The sequence below is a fragment of the Puma concolor genome, chromosome A2, assembly GCF_028749965.1.
Source record: "Puma concolor isolate L17-30 chromosome A2, mPumCon1.1.hap2, whole genome shotgun sequence".
Taxonomy (NCBI): Eukaryota; Metazoa; Chordata; class Mammalia; order Carnivora; family Felidae; genus Puma; species Puma concolor.
This window is the reverse complement of record NC_141668.1, coordinates 153,530,931-153,552,855: the sequence shown is the minus strand read 5'-3', so window position 1 is coordinate 153,552,855 and position 21,925 is coordinate 153,530,931. Positions and strand designations below refer to the sequence as shown.

The 21,925-nt window shown below is 55.4% G+C and overlaps 2 protein-coding genes across 18 annotated transcripts; both read right to left on the bottom strand.

Moving 5' to 3' along the window:
• Positions 1 to 68: 68 nt before the first annotated feature.
• On the bottom strand, positions 69 to 7,070 carry QARS1 (glutaminyl-tRNA synthetase 1). 2 transcript variants are annotated; one of them, XM_025916576.2, is made up of 24 exons: positions 6,915 to 7,070; positions 6,616 to 6,763; positions 6,146 to 6,255; positions 5,912 to 5,987; positions 5,443 to 5,507; positions 4,790 to 4,843; positions 4,593 to 4,653; positions 4,163 to 4,234; positions 3,972 to 4,057; positions 3,708 to 3,794; positions 3,198 to 3,297; positions 3,008 to 3,086; positions 2,818 to 2,926; positions 2,583 to 2,713; positions 2,383 to 2,475; positions 2,134 to 2,271; positions 1,959 to 2,046; positions 1,730 to 1,873; positions 1,493 to 1,597; positions 1,211 to 1,303; positions 965 to 1,092; positions 805 to 871; positions 605 to 730; positions 69 to 211 (listed from the first exon to the last, which is right to left on the bottom strand). In XM_025916576.2, the coding sequence occupies exons 1-24, from the start codon at positions 7,029 to 7,031 to the stop codon at positions 161 to 163; spliced, it is 2,328 nt and encodes a 775-aa protein (XP_025772361.1). In that variant the 5' UTR covers positions 7,032 to 7,070; the 3' UTR covers positions 69 to 160. The 2 variants fall into 2 exon arrangements, with proteins under 2 accessions (XP_025772361.1, XP_086554374.1); XM_086698248.1 differs by having other exon boundaries at positions 3,972 to 4,234.
• A 3,194-nt stretch (positions 7,071 to 10,264) lies between these two features.
• On the bottom strand, positions 10,265 to 21,758 carry USP19 (ubiquitin specific peptidase 19). Of its 16 annotated transcripts, none has more exons than XM_086698243.1 (27): positions 21,586 to 21,755; positions 19,841 to 20,100; positions 19,551 to 19,586; positions 19,251 to 19,379; positions 19,031 to 19,164; positions 18,655 to 18,957; positions 18,324 to 18,546; positions 18,044 to 18,200; positions 17,861 to 17,932; positions 17,630 to 17,745; positions 17,308 to 17,522; positions 17,028 to 17,223; positions 16,811 to 16,944; positions 16,543 to 16,701; positions 16,344 to 16,454; positions 15,771 to 15,881; positions 15,588 to 15,689; positions 14,674 to 14,814; positions 14,464 to 14,582; positions 14,090 to 14,227; positions 13,677 to 13,990; positions 13,463 to 13,573; positions 13,159 to 13,375; positions 12,923 to 13,075; positions 12,667 to 12,827; positions 12,407 to 12,585; positions 10,265 to 10,753 (listed from the first exon to the last, which is right to left on the bottom strand). In XM_086698243.1, the coding sequence occupies exons 2-27, from the start codon at positions 19,962 to 19,964 to the stop codon at positions 10,637 to 10,639; spliced, it is 3,972 nt and encodes a 1,323-aa protein (XP_086554369.1). In that variant the 5' UTR covers positions 19,965 to 20,100; positions 21,586 to 21,755; the 3' UTR covers positions 10,265 to 10,636. The 16 variants fall into 16 exon arrangements, with proteins under 16 accessions (XP_086554369.1, XP_086554372.1, XP_086554367.1 ...); XM_086698246.1 differs by having other exon boundaries at positions 18,330 to 18,546; XM_086698241.1 differs by having other exon boundaries at positions 17,308 to 17,528; positions 18,655 to 18,954.
• Between the last annotated feature and the right edge of the window lie 167 nt (positions 21,759 to 21,925).

Genomic DNA, 21,925 nt, shown 5'->3' with positions numbered 1-21,925 from the left:
TCCTCCCTACCCCCAGCAAATCTCTAAGGTCCTCAGAGATTGGAAGTGCAGACAGATAACACACAGACTCCAGGGAATTTAGCTGTTCTTTATTGACATGGAGTCTGGGTACCCCTAGCTTCCAGAAGGATGAGGTAGGTCCATGAGGCTTCCTTACAGCTCACACCTTTCCTGGGTCCTCCTTCAGTGTGACAGTCCGGTTGAAGACAAGCTGGATGGCAGAGGGGGAAGAATGACAACCAAGCCAGAACCAGACTAGAAGGCCCAGACCTCACTGGACCCTACCCTCACCTCGTCCCTGAGGAGCTGAGGGTCAGAACACTCAGGTTCTCAATAACTTTATGATTGTGAGTAGGAGACTGATGGCTCTGGGCCTCCATTTTATAAGGATTATAACCACCACTATGGCTGACCCCTACACCTTGAGGAGTAAGAAAGCCAGGGTCCATACAAAATTTTGTGCATGGACCTCTGAACCCATTTCCTCATCAGTAAAACATGAACCCCAACTCAGTTAACTAAGGGAATGTTGGCAAAGTAAATGCCACAGTAAATGGCTGCCACAAGTGCATTGTTGTAGAAAGGGCAAGCAGGTAAAAAGCACCTGTCCCTGGCAGCTGTCTGGATCCACGGAGAAGTAGCCAAGCCGCTCAAACTGGAACTTGTCAAAGGGCTTTGCCAGGGCCACAGAGTAGTCCACTAACGCTGCCTCCACCACTTGTAGCGATGCCTGTGGGCAGGGAACTCAGGTGGCCATCCAGCCAGGGAGACCCACCACCCTCACCTTACACCCCAGGAGCCTACCGGGTTCAGGTCACTTAAGAATCCACCAGGCACTTCAGCAGGATCTTCAGGGTTCTTGTGCTGAAATCTGCAGCCAGAATGAAGGTCAGACTCCAGCTGGGTAGCCACAGCAGGCAATGCCCATCTTGTATCTGCCTGCACCCCAGCTCTGTTCACTCACAGTCGCTCATAGAGGCGAATTTCACATGTCAGAGGCTGTGACACCCAGTGAATAAAGGCCTTGGGCTTTTCTCCAGCATCTGCCCGTCTACAAGTTACCTCCAGGCTCTCTACACAGCCACTGGGACCCTGGAAGTCAAGGGGCCTGCAATTAGACCTGGGAACCACTAAAAGGACTGGAAGCTGCACGTACCCAGATCCTCCCTGCAGCAAGCACTGAGGTAGGAAGACTGCAGCCAGCTCTCACCTTGACAACATGCTGCAGCTCGATGACGTAGCCTGTATGCCTCAGGCCCACAGGTTGGCCCCACGCCAGGCGCTTATAGCCTGGTTCTGGCTCCTAGAGGTAGGAAGTGATGCAGACACAAGAGACTGAATGGGTCAAATAGGTACAAGAGGCTTCTCCCCCATCTCTATGTCTGGCAGGGACTGACTCATCTGAAGTAAGAAGTAGGTGGGCTGACAGAAGAGGATAAAGGGACCTCAGGACGGGGCTTAGCAGCAAACAGTACCCTCCACACCCACTTACCTCCTTGAAGTCAGTCCTTTCAATGAAGACTATGGGTCCAAAGGGAACCTGATGGAAGCCCTTGGTCTCATCAGCCGGGAAGTTGGGCACCTGGATGTCTAAGGACTATAGCAGGAGATAGGTGTCTGAGTCACACTAGGCACTGAGACCCCCCCATGCCCAGACCCAGGTGCACCACCCCCAACACACATACACGCACACACGCACGCACGCATGCACACATTGAGGCATACCTACCTTGGCAGCAGGAAAGTTGGTAATGATGACCTGTAATGGTTCCAGCACAGCCATGGCCCGTGGGGCTGTGTCATTCAACACATCACGCACGCAGGCTTCTAGCAGATGGGGTTCCATTGTGGTCTGTGCCACTGTCACCCCCACCTAGCAGAAAAGATCAGCATCAGTCAGCAACACCGCAAATGCTGTCCTCAATCCCTACCTGCCCACCAAACCCACTGGGCTATACCCGAGCACAAAAGTTGTTGATGGCCTCAGGTGGGAAGCCCCGCCGACGTAAAGCTGTGAGCGTGAAGAGCCGTGGGTCGTCCCAATCCCTGTGGGCAAGGAGGTGGTGAAAAGCCCTTTGGCAGTACATGCCACTAGTACCGCCAACATATAATGAGGCAAACGATTACACCTACCGCACAGCACCAGCTGCCACAAGCTGGAGAATCTTCCTCTTAGACACAATAGCATAGTGAAGGTTGAGACGGCCATACTCCCACTGAACAGGGCAATACACATCCAATGCATTGCACAGCCAGAAGTAGGAAGAGCGTCTGGGGTGGGAAGGTAGAATCAGGTCTGGCCACCTCAGACCAGACAGAGACCACAGGAAGGGCTACTAGAATCCCACTGGCCCTACCCACCCATGGGCCCAGCTCCCTCACCGGGCCTGGAATTCCTTGGTGCAGAGTGAGTGGGTGATGTGCTCGATGGAGTCACAGAGGCAGTGTGTGTAGTCATAGGTGGGATAGATGCACCTGCAGGGCATAGGCAATGGGCCCCACCATCCAACCCCACTCTGCCCTACCCATGGCCCACCACCCCACTCTACAACTCCACAGCCCCACCCCATGCTCACACCCACCAGGTATCCCCCGTGCGATGGTGTGGTGTGTACTTGACTCGATAGGCCACAGGGTCCATCTTGCCATCCTCCATCACCAGCTTCATCCGCAGTGTGGCCTCACCCTCTGCAAACTTGCCCTTGCGCATTGCCTGACAGGAGCAAGGCCTCAGGCTGCCTCCCAGCACAGAGGCATCTCTTTCTCAGCATCCTACCCACAAAGATCCAGCTGCTTCCCCCACCCCCCAAATCCCACCTCAAAGAGCAGCAGTGACTCCTCTATAGGACGGTCCCTCCAGGGTGAGGGCAGGGAGTTGTGGCCTTTGAGCTCCTCTCCTCTCTGGTGGCACACATACGCTTGGCCCCTATGGGGAAAAGGTGTAAGCACCCAAGATAGCTATGTCCTGGGCAGCCTGCCTGGCTCTACATCAGGGACCTGGCCTCACCTATGGATGAGCTCCACAGCCCAGGCATACAGCTGGTCAAAATAGTCAGAGGCATATGTCACCTTGTAAGGTGTATAACCTGGGGCAGAAAAAGACACAATGTGAACATCCAACCAGGGATACCCAATGGCAAGCCATAGCCCAAGAAAGACCACCAGGTCTTTCTTCCCAGGCCTTGCCCAGCCCATACCCAGCCAGGCCACCATGTCGCAGATGGCAGTGAAGAACTTTGCTTCCTCCTTCTCAGGATTGGTGTCATCAAAGCGCAGAAAACAGATCCCATTGTTGGCCTAGGAGAGTCACAGAATGTGTGAATTCTCACATCATCAGCTCCCAAAATCCAACTCGTTGAACTGAGCTCTCCCAGGTCAGAATTGAAATGCCTTCAGGAGTTTCATTCATCCTCTGTATCGAAATACCTTAAACAAGGAATCTTACATCAACTCCAAACAGCCTCTTTCTAAGCCTGAGGGGTTGCACTGGGCATTTCCCCAAAGCTGAACTCACTGTCTCACCCAGAACTTTTTCCCAATAAGCCCAATGGATTCCTAGCTACCTATCACATACGTGATTCTCCTCCATGGCCTTTGTCTGCTCTGGGAACATTATAGGAGCAGAAGGAAAGGCAAGGACACTTTTCTGGTATCCAATCAAGGGAGCAGCAAGTGGTCACCTGATTGCCAGATTCCCACACACTCACCTTGGCATAGCCAAAGTTGAAATTGATGGCTTTGGCATGTCCTATGTGCAGGATTCCATTAGGTTCTGGTGGGAACCGGGTACGTACCTGAGATAAAGAAAATGGGAACAGAGAAATTAAACCAGAACTCAAGACTACTATAAAGCAACAGATGCCCCTTGCCAGGGAGGCTCTGGTGATAGGTTGGATGGGGCAGCATGAAAGCAGCCCAGGCCCTCTGGCAAGTGTTGATGGCACTAACTTTCCTGCAGTACTTCCACACACCTGTCCTCCAGTGATCTCCAGGTGCTGCTTCAGTAGATCCATGGTATGTGGAGTGGTCACATAGCCTGGGGTTTTGTAGTTCTCACCTGCCAGGGCCATAATAAGCCTGAGGACTGGGCTGCAGCCCAATGCTCCGTACTCTGGATGTAAGAGTTGCTCACCCTCCCCAGGGTTTTGATTTGCCTGCTCACCAGGCTTGTGGAACTTAAGTGCCTCCCCTCGGAGCTGCTCCATCAGAGACAGGGTCTGACCAGCAGCCTCACCTGTGAAGAATAGAACAAGGAAAACTTAATCCTCTGATCCTCTAAACACAGCTAACTATCCCATTCAGCTCAGGGTGTTGCCTCTCAGTACTACCTACATCCTGCAACCAGAATAGAACCAAGCGGGCCCCTCTTTCCCTAACCACAGAGATAAGAGATACAGAGCCAGACTTCTCAGTTCTCCTCATACTAGTCTCTGGGTAATGGGAACAAAGGAAACACCAGGAATTCCAGTCTGGCAGCAGAAGGCAGGGTGATGAGTATGCTAATGGCCTGAGGAGACTGGGCTGTAAGGACCCATCAGGTGAAAGCCCAGAAGTCAGGGAGCTGAATCAGACAGGAATCTCAAGCCTCTCACCATTCTCTACCACATCCTTTGCTGTCCTCCGGTCTTTTTCTTCTGGCCGAGGTTTTGACACCTGAAAGAAGCCCAGAAATTGGGTCAGGGTCTCTCCTGGTCTTGGGATCACTGGAGTCACGTACTCCCTTCCCCAGCCTAAAGTCTCAGCCCACCCCACCTCATCCCCAGGGACCCAGGACCATACTCAGCCCCACCTTGGGCTTCTTCTCTAGATCATTCTCCGTCTTGGGCCCCAGAAGGTGAAGGACCTGAGCAAAAACCAGAGTCAGGGCTGAAACAGGAGTGTTCTCTTTCAAGAAGCACCTGACGGAACCTGCCCACCCACCTAAGGGCTTCCTGGCCTGCCTACAAGCACTGCCTTGAAAAACCTACCTAGCCCATCCCACTTCTAATCCTCACATGGTTTTGCTGGCCTCAAATGCTCTGACCCCCTGAGAGTCCAAAAACTGGTAGCAAAACAGGTAACAAAAACTGCCATTTACAGAGAGTAACTGTAGGCTCAGCATCAAGGTAACAATCTACCTCAGCCATCAGCTTCTTGTGATTCTATGCCATCATCCTGAGATGAAGGCACCCCTATTACAATATAAGGCAATTTATCACCCCTATTTACAATATAAGGCAACTTAAGTCCAGAGAAAAGAAACTCACCCCAAATCAGGCACAATCCAGAGGCCCAAGACTCTCACTGCCCACCAAGGTGTTGCCCCTCCACACCAGGCTCTACTATCCACCATCAGAATATGGACAGGGTCTCTTCCCCTCCCACTCCCAATTACCCCTCAGTGGACTTTAGGCACTGTCCATGGCAGGGTCTTTGCCTGCTTCAGCTCAAGGAGTTGCCCACCTGCATGTCCACTTCGTGCTTGATCATTTTGCCATCTGCCCACTTGAGCACAGCCCGAGCCTCTCCTAGAAACATGGGCACAAAGAGCTGCAGAAAGGCCAAGAAGGACACTTCCCACCCTCCTTCCTTGAAAAGGTCCTGGTTGACCTCAAGAATCAGAGCCTGGGATCAGCCTGACCACTGTTTTTTGTTTTGTTTTTAATGTTTGTTTATTTGAGAGGGGAAAGGGGCAGAGAGAGAGGAGAGAGAGAATCCCAAGCAGGCTCTGTGCTCACAAACTGTGACATCATGACCAGAGCCGGAATCAAGAGTCAGACACTCAACTGACTAAGCCACCCAGGCACACCACCACCCCCCCAACCAGACCACTTTTAAGATGCTCTATTCCTCCCTCTTCTCTCACTTACACCCAGAAAAGAAGGCATGACCAGAGAGAACAATATAGTCCCCTGACACAGGCCCTACTCACCCATCAGCAGTCCCATGTTGAAACGATAACGTTCCTCCAAGAGTTGGGGCCGGTGGCGATTTATGGCAGCCTCCACCTGCAAGAAAGCCAAACCAATGTGGCTCAGAAAAGCGTTCTTCAGAAATGCACTAGGCACCCACAGTCTCACCCTGGGTCTGCCTGGGTGAAGAAGATGAGCCACTCCTTTCCAGGATCAGCACTAAGGAGGTACACAATGCCTAAGGAAAGACTCACAGCCTCCTCAATCTGCTCTGGGGTCACCATGACACCCACACCGCATTCCTGCTCAAAGTCCTGGGTGTTGATGGGGTCCAGGGGATGACTTCGCACATACTCAAGGGCAGCTGAGAAAGAAGAATCAGTGAGTGACATCACAGCTCCAAGAAGTAGGTAGACAAGGCCTTACCTACCCCGATGAAACCCCAATCACAGTTTTGCCTCCTCAGGGGTTAAGCCTTGCACCACCACCCTAGAGAAGCCCTGAGACCACAGTTAAGAGGCTTTCCCTCAGACCTACACTATTCTCCAGTCAGTCTCACCAGGGGTGGCCCTCTCCATCCTAAAGTGCCAGGGCCTGGGTTTACAGAGGAGTGCAGTATGAAGCATCTAGAGAATGCTGGGGCACTTGACAGAAAGGGCAGACAGCGGTCTTGGCTAAAGGGAGGAGTTGGAAGTGGAAGTGGGAGGACAGGCAGGGGTCTCACCGCTCAGCTGGAGCTCGGTGTGGATCTTCTTATTGGCTACATAGCTCACAAGAAAAGAGAGACGCCGGGGATCCCTGAGTCGGGATGCCAAGCCATAGAGCAGGGTTCCGGTGGCTTTGTCGATGGTGGAGCCCAGAGTCTGCTGCGCCTGGGAGTCCGAGGAGATTCAGGAGAGAAGCCCCACGCCCAGTAAGAAAAGCCTGAGTTAGACAAGTTTGGTAGGTCAGGATCGGGATCGGGACCCAGCCCAGCTTTGGGGCACAGTCGGCAGCCCGGGCCAAGGACAGAGGGACTCGCACCTGGGTCGCCGCCTCGCGCAGCTGCGCGCTCAGAGCCGTGTTCTTGAGCGTCTCCCGGGCCTTGTGCTCGCTCAGGCCAAGGCCGGTGAAGAGCGACAGGGAGTCCAGGGCCGCCATCGCTGGCACACCGGAAACCGAAAGAAAACTTTGGGGCCAATCTGCACGTTGGCATTAGCCCACTGACCAATAAGAGAGCGAAGCCGCCAGGGAAAGCCAATGGTAGCTTTCCTGAAGGGAGGGGGCGGGCTCGCCAGGGTCTTCAGCGCCCTTTAAAAGGCAGAGCCGGCCCAAACCCGCCTTTCCGGGCGCTTCACTTCCGTCTTTGCGCTCGCGGTCTCTTGCGGAGGTTAAGGGGTAGAGGGCGATAGGACTTTAAGGGAGATTTGCCGCCGACCTGGAGGGAAGGTGCTCAGCACAGAAGCAGGAGGTAGAAGCAGGCATGGCCCTTTGCTTTTCCATTTTTTTTCCTTCAGCCCTGGGAACCTTGGGACCATCCTAGTTCCGTTGTTGGGAGCAATTGCGAGTCCCTATCACATTTCTGACTTAACAGCTTTGGAGTTGTCATGGAAACAGTTGAGCTAAATGAAGCCCGGGAAATCCAGTCAAGATAAAGCGCGGGCTCTGTAAGTCTGGCACTTTTCAGGCGCCCACCTAGACACACCTGGTCAGGAGAGAGAGGGGTTTGGGCCAGGAAGCACCTCGTAGATGTTCTGTAATGATTTGGTTTTAAAATCTTCTGTCACAATTACCCTCCCCTATCAAAGCATGCAAATGTCACGAAAACCACCAGCAAGTTAGACCTTGAAAACCATCTGCAAGTGTTTGACAAGGCATTTTACTGAAGTTGGGATAGGGTGGGGCAGATGAAATACTGTCTTGAGGATACCTATTGTGCTTGGGAGGGTCTCGCCACCGTCTCTCACTGGACTTCTAGGACCTGCTGAGAATGGGGCTAAAACAGAACAGTCTGTTTTCTTTGTGGAACTGGAGCTGCTAGCATGGTGAAGAGATCCCCAAATTTGGGATTGGAACTCAGGCTCTTTGAGGCTTTGGTGTCACTAATACTCGTGTACCTTCAAGAACTGGGCAGGATTCTGACTGCAATCTATCCATATTCTGTGTCCTGCTTTGTGGCTATATCCCACTAATGACCAAGTTTCATTTCTGGGCCTACATCTGGGTCCCACATGATGACCACATCCAGGTTCTTCCCAGTGCCACACACTCTATCAATATCTAAGTCTTGTCCTGTGTCTTGGCTCCCCATGACACCAGCTTGATGTTCAGCCCAGGCAAGGCCAACTAGGTGTAGGGGATTGAGCAGGGGATGCAGTACAGTGGTGCCATAGACAGGCACCAAGAAGGGGAGCCTCAGCCACACCAGCCCTATGCTGAGTCTACAGCTACAGGTGCCTAGCCCACTACAAAGGTGCCTATGCTGAAGAGTGCCTGCCACATCCACTGTCCCCTCTGTACCTGATGCCACCAAAGGATTTATTACAGCACCATCACCACCATCACTGAGTCCTGCAGGTCTGGTGATGGCCCCCTCAATGGAGTCAGGGACTAACCCCTTTTCTGGTTCTCTCATGGTGCCTACGCTGTGGACCTTGTGGCTCCATGTCACAGGATGAAGTGGTAGCCCCACCAGTGCTACCGAGAATGCCACCAGAGGCAGTGGCAGGCTAGCCAGTCCTCTGGAGCCCTAGGACTTAGGACAGAATCATGAAATTTTATGGCCCAGCCCAGGGGCTGGCTAGTTTGCATGAGCCCTTGGCACCACTTCAAAGAAAATCAAGAAAAAGATGATCACAAGGAGAAAAGCCAGGCAACAGCCTGCAAGGCCCAGCTGTGGCATGGGAAGAAGCAGGGTCCCGGGGCATAAACTGACAGCACACAGGCAGTAGAGCCACAGTGCAGATGCCACAGAAAGGTTATATGGCAGACACAACAGCAGCAGATCAGGGATGGACGGAGCCCCTTGATCAGTGCATCCAATACAGGCAGACCCCCAGTGGCTAGACACTTGGAGCTGCACACAGTAAAGACCCAGCACAATCCTGTTGTACACCATACCTAGCAGGCCCTCCCACAGTATGCCAGCCAATGGCAGTCATCTTGCAATTCCACCATTTCTGCAGGTTCTCACACCCAGCTCTCCAGGCTTCCAACCCCAGCCCCACCCCCCAGCCAGCAACCCCACTACGGCCCTTGTGCTGTTGTTCCCATAGAGAAAAGCCAACACTGGTCACGGGGGTAGCTTTCTCCAAGAGCTCCCTCTGCTCACTGCCCCCCCTAACTCCAGCCAAGGCTAAAGGGTAGTAGCAAGGCCCACATGCTAACCTTCTTGTATAACTGGCCCCAGAGGCTTGGGACAGGGATGGACTTACAGGGCTGCCAGGATCCTGTACCACCGCTGCCTGCCTTATACTCTTTCTGGCTTTATCTTAACACTCGCCTCATGAGTACCTCTGGTCCCCATCTCCTCCAGCTGGAGACACCCATCCTTACCTCCAAGCAATTGGACAGAGGAAGAAGCAACATTATCCATGAAGAGAGTCAAGGAAGCTTCTCACAAGGTCACAGGGGCTCTGAAACTAGGACAAGACTGCAGACCCACTATGGGTGAACAGCCTGGGGCAATGGCCAGGAGCCAAGGTCTCAGGGACTCCAGGGAAGAAATGGCCCGCCAGGACCCTGCAACCTCCCTCCATATGAAAGCAGCCAAGATGAGCTCCGGTCTCTCTGCCTATCCTCCTTGTGGAGCAGGGTCTCTCTCACCACAGCATTTTTCCCCTGCTCTGTTCTCCACTAAGAGATCCAGATGGTGCTCAGGCTACAGCAAAGAAAAACCTGATACTAGGAAAGGAGGAAGGCAATACTCCCAGTGCTTCCTGTTCCCTAACAAGTCCTCCCTGACGTGTCTGGCAGTCAGCTCCAGGCTACTCCAGTGCCTGCACCTTTTACCTCAACTTCTGGAGCCTCATGGGGTATTCACCCATCCTTTAGGTAGAAGATATTGACAGTGATGTCCACTATAGCTGCCTCCATATGAGACCCAGAACTGGTGGGATCAAAGGGCAGCAGGTAGGCCCCAGAAAGCTGATGGCACTCGGGGCTTCATGACCCACAGGGGCTACAGTGGGACCCCACCATCTCTACTCAGACCAGAGCACTTTCAGGGTCTTTAATACACCTACCTATATACATACATGTGTACACACACACACACACACACACACACACACACACACACACACACACACACACACACACACACACACACACACACACCTCCCCTCTCGATGGGGAGAGGTGGCCACAGCACCTGGTGCATCATAGTCACTAAGTCTGCTTATTTATCATTTATTTTTAAAATATATTTAAACAGCAGCAATCACTTCCAAAATGCAAAAAAAAAAAAATTACAATTTTTAGAATAAAATTATATAACGTTTATGGTGCGAGTCAGAAAGAATTGAAGGTACAACTGAGAAATCACGCGGCACTGGGAGTGGCTGGAGAAGCCAAGGTCCACTGGTTGGGAGGGTCAAACTGACAAAAGGGCCCAACCTGTGAGGTTCCCACCTCAATCACACCCCCAACCCCCACTGATGAAGCCAGTGTCCTCTGGGTTAGCGAAGGAGAAGCGGCAAAGAGCTGGCCCTCTGTGGGAGATTCCCCAAACCCAGTCCCCACCTCCCCCACCAGCCAGGGACCTGCTAATCGACCTCCTCCATGTTGCTGTAGGTGGGGGCTGGGCGGTCCACAGGGGGGGCGAAGCGTTCAGGGGCTGTCCGCGTGGGGGCCACCTCGGGGGCCTGGCCAGGGCCTAGTCCCTGCAACAGAATATGAGGACAGGGGTTGGGGGCTGCCCAGTATGCTGCCTGGCATCCCGGGGGTGCTGGCTCAGAGCCCCGGCACCCAAGGGAGGGCCCCAAGGCAGGCGCAGACAGCAGCGGCGTTGAGACAGAGAGACGAGATCGGGCCTGAACAGTCTCGCTTTATTAACACTTGAAATACAGGAAGCTGCTTGGGCAGGACTAAGCCCCATGCCACAGGTCAGAGCAGCAGGATGAATGGACAAACAGCTGGACGGATACCCACCCTAGATGCTCTGTCCCGGCAGGAGCCACAATCCCCACCCTCACCCACCAGACGCACACACTGAGGCCCAAGCCCAGAATTGGTCCCCACCACAGAGGCAGGCATTGCCTGATGGGCAGGCAGGTGGGCCAGCTCACAGCTGCTGCCTGCAGTCGAGCTCATCTCCAGCGACTCTGGGATACCAGAGGATAGAACATGTTGAGCACGAGGGCCACCAAAGCTGCCACGGTACCCAGAACAAAGTACCGGAGACAGCCCTCATCTGGTGTGGTAGGGCCACGTGGTGGGGGGCCCACCCAGTCTTGGGGCCCCCAGGGACCCAGGGGCACAGGCCCCTCAGGTACCGGTTCCTCCTCGGCCTCCAGCTCCTGCCAAATCCGGGAAGCCTACAGTGTGTGGAAACGGCCATCAGCACCTGGGGCAGGAGGGTAGGGAGGGACCCAGTGTCCCCTGGCCATGATGCTCCCACCCAAGACTACTGGCACTAACTCCTTACACATCCCAAGTCAAGCAGCAGGGAGGTGGGCAGGTGGGAGCCAAATGGGCCATTTGCAGAGTTGTCTAGACAGAGCACCAGGGCAGGCGAATCTTGACAGCATTTTGGCTCCCTCAAAAAGCTTCCCAACTGACATGCAGCTTCTCGTGGAGATCGGAGGGGGATGGTTAGCTAGTCAGTTTTTCAGCCCAGGGTTCCCACAGAGGAGCTCATGGAGGATAGAGCTGTCAACCTGAGTAATCTGGCTCCCTCCCACCCATGTCCCAATAGACTGTGACCACTGTCCTCTACTGGGATTCCTCTGCATCTGAGCAGAGAGGGCTCAAGGGAGAAGAGGGCAGCAAGGAGGAAACAAGTCCAAAGAGAGATGCAGCAGTGCCCACCAACCAGACCTTTGGCATCCCATGTCAATAAGGGACGGAAGACCCCTAGGGTTCAGCAGGAACTGACGCTCACCTCAGAGGGTGGCGGCCACCCTAGCCCATGGCCAGTCTGAACAGGCCCTGTCCTGAGTGCACATCAGAACAAGGGAGTGATGACAAATGAGAGTCTGTGGGCTGGTTGGCATGTGAGGAGGGTGCAGAGGAAAGCTGGGTGAGTGTCAGGTACAGTCTGTTTATAGCATCCTACCCAGTGAGGTTCAGAGCAGCTACGTAGGCCTGTGCCAAGAGGGTGCCTGTATGCATGCCAACAGCAACGTGCTGCTGTGCATGCACCTTTTACAAGTGTCACTACAGCATGGGGATTCCTCTAACTAGGACTCTGATGTAAGAAGATCACAAATCCCAAAGCTCCAGGGTCCTATGGCTGGAAGAGAGGAGGCTGTGCCGAACCCCCTCCCGTCTATGAATCGGGCTCACTAGCCTATGAAGCCTCCCCAGCGTCTCACCTGGCTGGCAGCAGCCTCGGCTGCAGGGCCTAGGTCTGGGTGGTGCTCAGAGTGACCTGCCCTGGGGGGCCTCTCCACAGGAGAGTTCCGCCGGCGGTAGAAGAGTACATAGGCATAACGCGTCACGACCTGGCTCTCGTCTACTGTTGTCACCGTGCTGTCATCAAATAAGCGCCACCCTACAGTGAAGTGGGAAGAGTGTGAACATAACCTGCACCCCCACGCCTACCACCTATCCTGCTGGCTGCATGTGCCCTCACCCACGTCGCTGCGCTGGCTGCTGCGGTCATTGGGCAGGCGGGCACAGGCAGTGTAGTGGCCGCCAATCATGCCTCCGTAGTGGTTGATGACAGCGTATAGGTCGTAGCTAGGCAGCTGTTCCTCTTTCTGACCAATGCAAAACTTGCTCAGGTCCAGGTTCCTGTGGTCCCAGCCAGAGAAAGGTCAAAGAGTCAACAGGTGCCCAGGATGGTACCCCCTATAACCTGACTACCATCACCAGGGTTCATCACTTACCGAACAGGGAACTCCACCAGGTCGTTGATCTTGTCACGCCAAATGAAACTCCGAAAGGAGAAGCGTTTGAGCTGCACAATGAGTACGTTGGGCAAGCGCCACAGCAGCAGCTGCTTGGAGGCCTCTCTGTGTTGTTTACACTGTGGGCAGTACCTGACAGCAGACACAGGTGAGGTTAAGACCAGCAGATCTCCACCCCACCCTGCCCAACCACCTGCCTGCCACCCCATCCTCACCAAGCCTCCTCAGGCGCCAGCACCTCAGGCCGAGTGAAGAGGTTCAGGCACTGGTCCAGAGTAAAGTGCCCAGCACGGGCAGCCTCACCAGCAGAGCCTGGATCCTCAGCACACTCCAGCTCTTTGGAGGCTACCAACACAAATTCCTGCAGGCGCTCATTGTTCCGCCACACTAGAGCCAGGCTGCAGTCCTCACCCAGCTCCAGGGGGGTGTCTCCTAGAGATGGGCAGGGAGAGGCGTCATGTAGCTGTAGAGAACGGCCAGCCCAGCCTACCCATGGCTTCCACCCATAGCCTCAGACACCTTTGTCCTCCAGCCGCTGCTCTCGGTTAGATGTGTCAATTTTATAGATGAAGAACTGAGGGGTGTGGGCATTTATGGCTTCACTTGGGTGCTGATATCCAGGCACAGCAGCTGTGAAAAAACATATAATCAGAGCTCCCCTACCTACCAGGACCTAAACAAGCTCCCACTAAACTCCCCTACCCAGCTGCGGAGCCTTTCACCAGACTCTTACCTTCGGGCCGAGACATCCTCTCACCAGCAGGCAAGGAGCCAACTTCAACAGGCCCACTGGCCAGCACCTCAGAAGAAACTCCACTGGTGCTGGGCACAGAGCCCCGATCAGGAGCCGCCCATGTCCTAGGGACCCCTGTGTCCCCCTCAGCCACGGGGGTCACCAACTGGAGCTCAGGCGGCTGAATCGGGTCCCTCTCACTGTCCCCAGCCTCCAGGGAGCTAGTAGAGAGCAACGTAGTACAGCCAGTGCCCTGGGATTCCAAGGCCATGCGGCCAGGCTGGAAGGGTGGTTGGAATACACTCACAGAATACCTGGCAACAGGCAGCAAGGCAAGTAAGAATCCTGACAAGCCTACCTGGCGTCTCTATTCCCCCAACTACCACACCCTCATCCAACCTCTAGACACTTACCGGGCATAGCCCTCTAGCAGCTGAGCAAGACGAGCATAAGTGAGACGTGAGGCAGGTACACTGACCAGAAATGGGTAGCCAATGTTCTCAGGGCGGCAGAGACCCTTGTGGTCAGGCCAGTGGGTTTTCTGGCAGAGCCTGGAGAGAAGGAGGAAGTAAGAATAGGGCCTTAGCCCCACCTCTTTTAACTCTCCACCGGGGGCTAGCCTCTGGCCTTGGGAACTGGGTATGCCAGCCCCGCCTCCCCCAGAGTCTGGCAGAGTAGAGTGATCGGTGGAGGGCTTAAAACATGTGCCTCTATGAGAGGAGAGGAGATAGGGTGGCAAATGAAATGTGAAGAGGAGGGAAAGCGGGGGGACCGTGGGGGTCCTCACTGGTTGCAGTAGCCCACACGGTAGCACCGGGTACAGCGCTTCAGCTTCTCATCCTCTGACTGCTGCTTCCGCTGGCAGGCTGCACACTTGGAGATGGGGATGCTGGGCACCTGGGGGCGCTAGGGTGGGTTGTATGGCTCAGCAAGGCCAGCCTGGTTGAGAATGCCCCCTCCCACAGGGCCTTGTGCCATCAGGTTGGTCCTCACTCACCTGCTGCACCTCTAGCACCACCACCCGCTCCTTAGCCAACTCTGGGGATAGCAGCTCAAAGCAGAGGAGCGTGTCAGATGGGGACACAGTGTCCAATGAGTGGGAGGGCAGGAATACACGGTGGAAACGATTCTTAATCACCTGGGGACAGAGGACACACAGATCCTATATGAGGACAAGCCCTTTCTATAGCCCTGCCCCAGGGCACAAGAAAGCTTGGACCTGAACCTGGGTCTAGGCAGCAGAGTGGGGATTGTGGCCCCAAAGCAGCATATGCCTCTGCTGATACCAGCCTCAGTGCCTAAGAAAATAAGCAGTCGGGTGCTTCAGAGAGCCTGAAAGTCAGGACTAGGGAAAGTATCAACCCACCCAGTACTCTGGTGAAACCAGCACTTCACCACACTGAAGGCCTCTACCCTGCTATCAATTAGTGGGGTCCTGCTGAGACTGCAACATGGCTGTTACAGTGGAGGGGTCACATTTGAGGAGGCTCCTTCCCACTTCTATCCCCAAAGAAAAGAGCACTTCCAGGCTGGAAGCTAGGAAACTTAGGGGAAGACTAGCACACAAATCTTGGATAATACGAGGGAGTAGCAGGATGGAGGGAGAACAACAGCTGGGGGGAAAGGTAGCCCTCCAGCTCCAGCTTCTTATTGGAAGACAGAAAAGCAGTTGAGGGCCCTCACCCAAAGGAGGAGTAAACACTGATGATGGGAACCTTGGGAACTTACAGACTTCTGTTACATAGCCCAAAAGCCTCACCCCCTAGCCTCACCCCCTAGCACACCACTGTGCAGCCACACACACATTTGTGTGTATGTACACGGATGCCAACAACCATCCACATGTGACTGCACACCCTAAGTACATACACAGATCCATGTGTGTAAGAGCTTGAGGAAAGACAGATATACCTCAGCTAGACGCAGGTTCTCAGGCTTCACGTGGACGCTCTGAGAGAGGGATTCCAACACTTCACTTGCACTGGAGTTCTCCTTGCTGATGCTCACCAGAAACTGTGGTGACAAGAGTAGAGACCCTGGGGGAGGTGGACCGGGGTCTTCGGGATCGCCCAGAAATAGGAGCTTACTTCTCACCTTGATGGGTTTGCTGTGCGGCTCCCGGGCAAAATAGAAGACGGGGAGAACCTTCTGCTTCTGTGGCAAAGGTACTGGCAGGTAGAGGAATGGGTCAAAAGTGATGGAGACCTGCGGACGCACAAGTGGCACTAGGTGGCTGCACAGGGAGTCGGGAACAGGATGCTCACACCCAGGGAGCCCAATCCAGGCACTCGGATGGCTCTCAGGGCCTCAGAGCCAACCAGCAAACTCTCAGGTTTGAGAACACCAGAGAGACTAGAAGGGTCTTTCTGGCAATCGAGGCCCTGTTCAGCCTCACCACTTATCAATTTACCCCTCACTTGTACCCCACATCTTCCCAATACTACCCATACCCCTGCCCCACCTTATCGCTGTCTTGGCGCCCAAACACCCCTTTAACCTCAGTCAGGAAACCTACCCAGCCTGATTTCTGCAGCCCACAAAGAAGCCGAAGGCCTCCGTCAGCTTCTTTGCCCAAACAGCATCTAAAGATGCACATGCCTCCAACCCCAGTTTGACCAAGCTAGCTAGACCAAGCTAGGAGCCTCTTTCCAGGGGAGCCCTTCACACCTTGGCACACACAGGGCACACCAGCTTCGACTTATACTGGCCCTGAAACAGGTCTACGATGAAAGAGTCATTCCTCATCTTATGCCGCTGCCATGCTTCTTCAGCCACCACCTGAGGAGCAGAGTGGTGAGGATCAAGGAGCCCTGGGGACTGGGATGTGCATGAGATATGCCCACCTCTGCCCCCAACCCTGACTGACCTCATCGGGCCGCCCATCTGAATCCACAGTTTCTGTGTAGGGCTTGTTCTGAATGCGATTCAAGTCTTCATGCAGCCCATCCAGCAAGAAAGCCATGAACTCCTGGGCATCATGCTGCGCATAGCCTGTGAACTGGCTGGCCTTGCTCGCCACAATGGCCTGGATGCAGGGGCCAAGTGTGAGCACGGAGACCCAGCACCCACCCCGTACCCAGCTGGTCAGCCTTCCCCACCCACTCTAGCCAGGGGTAGGAATGGCCACAGATCACCTTCAACTTGGAAGGCTGGAAGGCATGGTGGGTGCCCTTCCACAGTGCCCGGAGCAACACAGCAAAGCCAATGGCCAGACGCCCACCAGTCCCCAGTGGGTTGTTGTAGTTGATCTCGGCCTCAAAGGAGCGGTCTAGGGACAGCAGCCAAGTACAGGTGTGAGCAGGGAAAAGATTCCCCTCTGCCACAGCCCTGGGCTCCAGGCCCTGCTCTCACCGTGGAAGAAGTCCCGGAGCTCCCGAGTATTGGACAGAGACTGAATGACACTGTTCATGAAGCAGGTGTTGCCTAGGTTGACAAGGCCAGTGAAGCCAGGCAAACACACCTTCTTCTCTTCCTCCTCCTCTTCCTCCACACTATCTCCGCTCACAGGGCTGTGGGGCATTGGAGGCACCATACATGTGGGCTTGGGCTGTGGAAGCAAGGAGGGGCATGAGTGAGCAGCCCTGAGGTTCTCCAGCCTCTAACCTTGGCCCTCCCCACCCAGGATTCTCACCGAGGCTAGGTGTGGCTCTGGCTTTGGGGCTACATGCTCCACGGGGGTGCGGGCCACCACACCATCCAGCCCCGTGTCCTCAGATCGAGCCTTGGGTTTTTCCTTCTCCACAGCCCGAGCTTCCTCCTGGCCTGTAAGAGGGTGGGGGGCACCTCCCGGTGGGGTTGAATCCAGAGGGGTTGGACCTGTCGGCACGGCAACCTTTGCACCACCCACTGCACCTTAAAAAGGGGGAATGAGGGGGCTGGTGGTTAGCAGCATGTGGTGGGGATGAGGGTCCGAGTTATGTGGGCTGGACGATGAAGGGAGCTCGTGTGCAGACCTCGTGCAGCTGGGGCCTCCAGGCCCCCCCAGCGCTGACTTTGCCGCTTTCGGAGGCAGATGTCAATTCGAGAGGCCGTGAAGCAAAAGGTGCACTGCTCAGGCTCAATCAGGTTCCTGTGGGGAAAGGCTGAGCTCAGGGACTTAGGTGGAGTGGATATTGGGCTAAATGGGCCAGGGAGATGGAGCCCAGGGTGGGACAGGCATAGTGCTGGGGCCAGGAACCACCCACCTGAGCTTCACCTGCCAACGGAAGATGGTATGGGGCCCACAGCCTGGGTGTAGTCTCAGGAAGTTTCCATCCCTGCAGAAGCAGAGCAGGGGCAGGGCAGGAGGAAGGGTGGGAAGAAAAGCATGAGATACAATGTCCTGCCTGAAGTGCACTGTCTGCCCCGTCTCCTGCCACCCCACCCACCTGGTCTGGAAGATAAGCGTGAAATCTTGCTCGCGGAAAAGCACTCGAGAAGTGTCCCTGCAGATTTCTTTCACGTACACATGCACCACCACTGAATCCGGGCCCTTCTCATATGAATCATTCTTGACAAATGCCAGGTTCACCATGGACTCCGGCTCTACATTGAAACCACAGCTCAGCACCGCCCAGGACAGGTTCCAGCCTGTGGCTGTTCTGTTCCCTATCCATCCACCAACCTTGCAACCCAACCTAGGGCTCTGCTTACCACCCCCAGCCCCACCTTTACCATCCACCAAAGTTAGAGCATCTGCTGCCTCTGCCATCTCCTCTTTGGAACGGTCACCTTTCTCAGGATCTCTGCTCCGAGCCATGGCTGGGGAGACTGGATCATTCCTGGGGGACACGGTCTTCTCTCCTGCCAAGAGTGCTAGATTCTCCTCTGAACCCAAAAGGCAGGTCTGGGGGTTCAGCGGTGGTACCCGGAGCTGTTCCTCAGCCTCAGCCTATTTGTGGCAAGATTGTGGGCAGGATCAGCCCTAGGTCTGGCAGGTGACCCCCCACTGCAGTCCATCTCCCTACCCTCCCATCTCCCACAGGTACCCCACTCTCACCTGGGTGGCTGTCTCAGCCAAGAAGGGGGGGGCATCGCCCCGGGGTACAGGCCCATCTCTGGACCCTTCCCCATCTGGCCCTCTGCGGAGATGCACAGCCCTCTTGGCGCTGGGCCCTGCCTGGGCCCCGGGGCCAGCCCCTGCGCCTACCTCACCACGGCCCTGGGCCCTCTTCTGGTTCCGGGCCTCCTGTTTACCCCGCCGGGGCTCAGGGCCTGGCTCCAGGGCAATGGGAGATGGCTCCTGCCCATTCTCCTGACACCGCAGCCCTGGCAACGCCTCCTGGGTCCCTAGAGGTTTCTTCTACCAAAGATACAGCAGTCAGGCCCTGTCAACCACACTGGGTATCCCTACCCTACTCTGCTGTGGAACTTACCAGAAGAGAGGGCCATGTGAGCAGAGGCACCTTCTTGGGCAGTGCCAGCTGCAGGAGGCCACCCTTGCGGGCTTGTACTTTGGTGCAAGAACTTTCTATCTCAGCATAGAAAACACCACCCCACTGCCGACCACCTGGAAATAGAATAAGGGCAGTGAACTGTGGTGGGGAATATCAGAGGATTCAAATACACTGCTGGGCTCAGGGCAGATGGGCACACCTGGAAGCCGCACCACGCAGTCTGTGTCTGTGAAAGCAGCATCCACCTCCTCCAGCCGCAGGGGACCCGCTCCCACACGCAGCTTGACAATCACCTCATCTGCACTCTGCCTCCAATCAAGCAACAACTCTGTAGGAGTACCACCAACAAGACTGTGAGGGTCTCCATAAACTCCCAATGGGGACAAGCAGGTGCCACAGACCCAGCCCTAACAGGACTGCTCCAGATGAAGGCTATAGCCCCAGTGCGCCCTCCTCACCCATAGCACTCTAGCATCCAAAAGGCCAATTCATTACTCACCCTCTTTGGCCTGCTCCTCCCGAGAGGACACTGACCCTGACAACAAAGAAAAGAACAGGGAAATGATGATGGGGAGGCAGCCTCCAAGACCCCACCACTCCACCAAGCACCATCTTCAGTATCTCAGCCAAGTATGCAGACCTCAAAGCTGAGGCTCTACCCAGCCTGCTGTGGGTTCTTCTCTTGGTATCAGACCAACACAGAAAGAACTGTCATCTCCCAACCCCCAATCTGTATGCTCAAAAGGCAGGAGGAGGAGACCACAAACATTCTGGGAATGCCACTTTCACCTCTCCTAGGATCTCCATCCTTGCTCTCCTGGTTTGCTCGATCCTTCTGCTTCTTCTTACTGGTGGCCTCCTCCAGTCCTGGGGGACCTCTCCTTGGGCCCGTGGTGCTGGCCCCACCAGACATCTTGAGCCGCTTGGTCGACAGCCAGAGTGCCCCGGGGTCGGCAACGGCGTCTGGGTCAGGGCTACGGCGCTTTCTTCCTGGCCCAGCTATCTTGGCAACTCTTTGTGGCCAAATTCTCCAACAAGGAACTGACAGCCTAATGAGAAGGAAGCAGTGATCACTACCAAGGCCCAACAATTTACTCCTTGGTTACAACCAGAGCTCAGCAACCCAGGATACAACTAACCCTACAGAGCAATATCTCACCACCTAATGTGGCCCTGGACACTCTTGGACTATTCTGAAAAAGAAATAAACAATACAAGTGGCAACAACAACTTCTGGCAGAGACTCCTAGTTGACTGTCATACAGACCCACAAAGATGGGAGCCTCACTGAGAAGGTGCCAGGTCAAGGCAGCCATGGCCTGGAACCAGGCTCCTCCACCAATCTGGAAAGGAGCCATGGCTCCAGCCCACAGGGCTGGCACTCTGAGCAGGGTGCTCACTTTTCCTCACTCTCACTGGCTGCTTAGTCACCACCCGAGAAGTAGGAGGTGAAGGAGGAAGGCAGAAAGAAGACAACCAAGCAGCAAGGGGACCAGGCTCTGTGGCTAACGACAGGCCCAATTCAGGTGCTACCACTGCACAGGCAAGGTCCTGGGGTTAAGGGGCTCCACCTGCTGCCTGCCAACTCCCACCTTCCTCTGAAACTATTTCCATGTGCTGTTTGGGTTTTCTTCCTACATCCCAAGAGATTTTTCTCTCCAGCTGCTGTCCCAAGCAGAGAGGGGACTGCAAAAGCTGGGGTGAAAAGGGTATCCAGCTGTCACACTACCCTTTCAGCAGCAATCCTGCCCCAGAGCCAAAGCCGGCTGGGTATCCAGTTTGAGACTGAAACAGACAGCATCCCCTTCCTTCCTAGATCCACTCACTCATGAGAAGTGGGCTAGCGACCTCCTACCCAGTTTCCCACAAACCCGCCAGTAGATTCTGGGCGGTTTTTCCATCCAAAATAAAGTTCTCAAAATTGAGATAAGGGTAGGGATGAACAATGAATCCAGGACCCCTGGCAGCTTCAAGCCTGGCCTGAGACGGGAGCAGAGCAAACAGTGACTACTCTGTGTTCCCCAGCGTGTATGTGTGGCGGGGGTAGAGGAACGTTCTTCTATGGGGGGCTGGTGGGCTGGATCTTCAATGACGACAGATCCAGAGCCGAGGGGTGGACACCCTCCACCTCTTTGCACCAGGCCCCAGCTTAAGGTCCCGTCCCTCCCCATTCTCGCGGCGACACCGAGACAAGAGTCTGTCTAGAGACCATGTCGGCCTACACGGCTGCGCGGGGTTAAAGACTACAGACCAGCGCCCTGGCCGGGCTGCGACTCAGCTCCAGCCTCCAAATCCTGCGCCCTCCACCACCTCCTCCAGGAAGCCACCCTCGCTCGCCGCCAGCCCTCTTGGAGGCAGGAAGCCGACCATGGGCGTAGAGTAACGGCCCCGCCCGCATCGGTGGGCCCGGTACGCCGCGGGGTTCGAGGAGTCGAGACTGGCACGGCACATGACCTTGAACAGGCAGCCCGGGGCCCGCGTCGCGGCCTCCCTGGCTCCTGCCAGACAGGCGAGTTGCGGCCCGTCCCACTCACCGAGCGAGGCCGCCGCCGCCAGCCCTCTTAGGGCCCTGGCAACCCGCTCTCGGTTCCGGTTCCGGCGTCTGGTCGGTTCCGGTTCCGGCGCGCCCCTCCCCCGTCCCGTCGCCGCCGCCTCAGCCGCTTGTTTTGTTTCGACTTCTAGTTACGGCTGCGGGTGGCTGAGAGCCTAGCTGGTGACGCACTTCCGGTGGGAGTGGGCATGCGGCGACGGGCAGCTCAGGGGCGGGCCCGAACGGAGGAGGCGGGGCTCCGGTGCTTTGGCCTCGCCCTGGCCCTGCTGGTGCCATCCTGAGGTTCCGCCCAGAGACCCCGCCCTCCCCAAATCAGAGTCCAG

What these genes read in the sequence shown, in the direction of transcription:
- QARS1 (XM_086698248.1), bottom strand. Translation starts at nt 7,031, where the DNA reads ATGGCGGCCCTGGACTCCCTGTCGCTCTTCACCGGCCTTGGCCTGAGC. An exon ending in GCTGTGGAGCTCATCCATAG is followed by an intron (nt 2,927 to 3,007) that starts GTGAGGCCAGGT and finishes TTTTCCCCATAG; the next exon opens with GGGCCAAGCGTATGTGTGCC. An exon ending in CAGACAGCTGCCAGGGACAG is followed by an intron (nt 212 to 604) that starts GTGCTTTTTACC and finishes TCTGCCATCCAG; the next exon opens with CTTGTCTTCAACCGGACTGT.
- USP19 (XM_086698230.1), bottom strand. Translation starts at nt 19,964, where the DNA reads ATGTCTGGTGGGGCCAGCACCACGGGCCCAAGGAGAGGTCCCCCAGGA. An exon ending in TGGCTGAGACAGCCACCCAG is followed by an intron (nt 18,547 to 18,654) that starts GTGAGAGTGGGG and finishes TGCCACAAATAG; the next exon opens with GCTGAGGCTGAGGAACAGCT. An exon ending in CGTTGGCAGGTGAAGCTCAG is followed by an intron (nt 17,746 to 17,860) that starts GTGGGTGGTTCC and finishes CTTTCCCCACAG; the next exon opens with GAACCTGATTGAGCCTGAGC.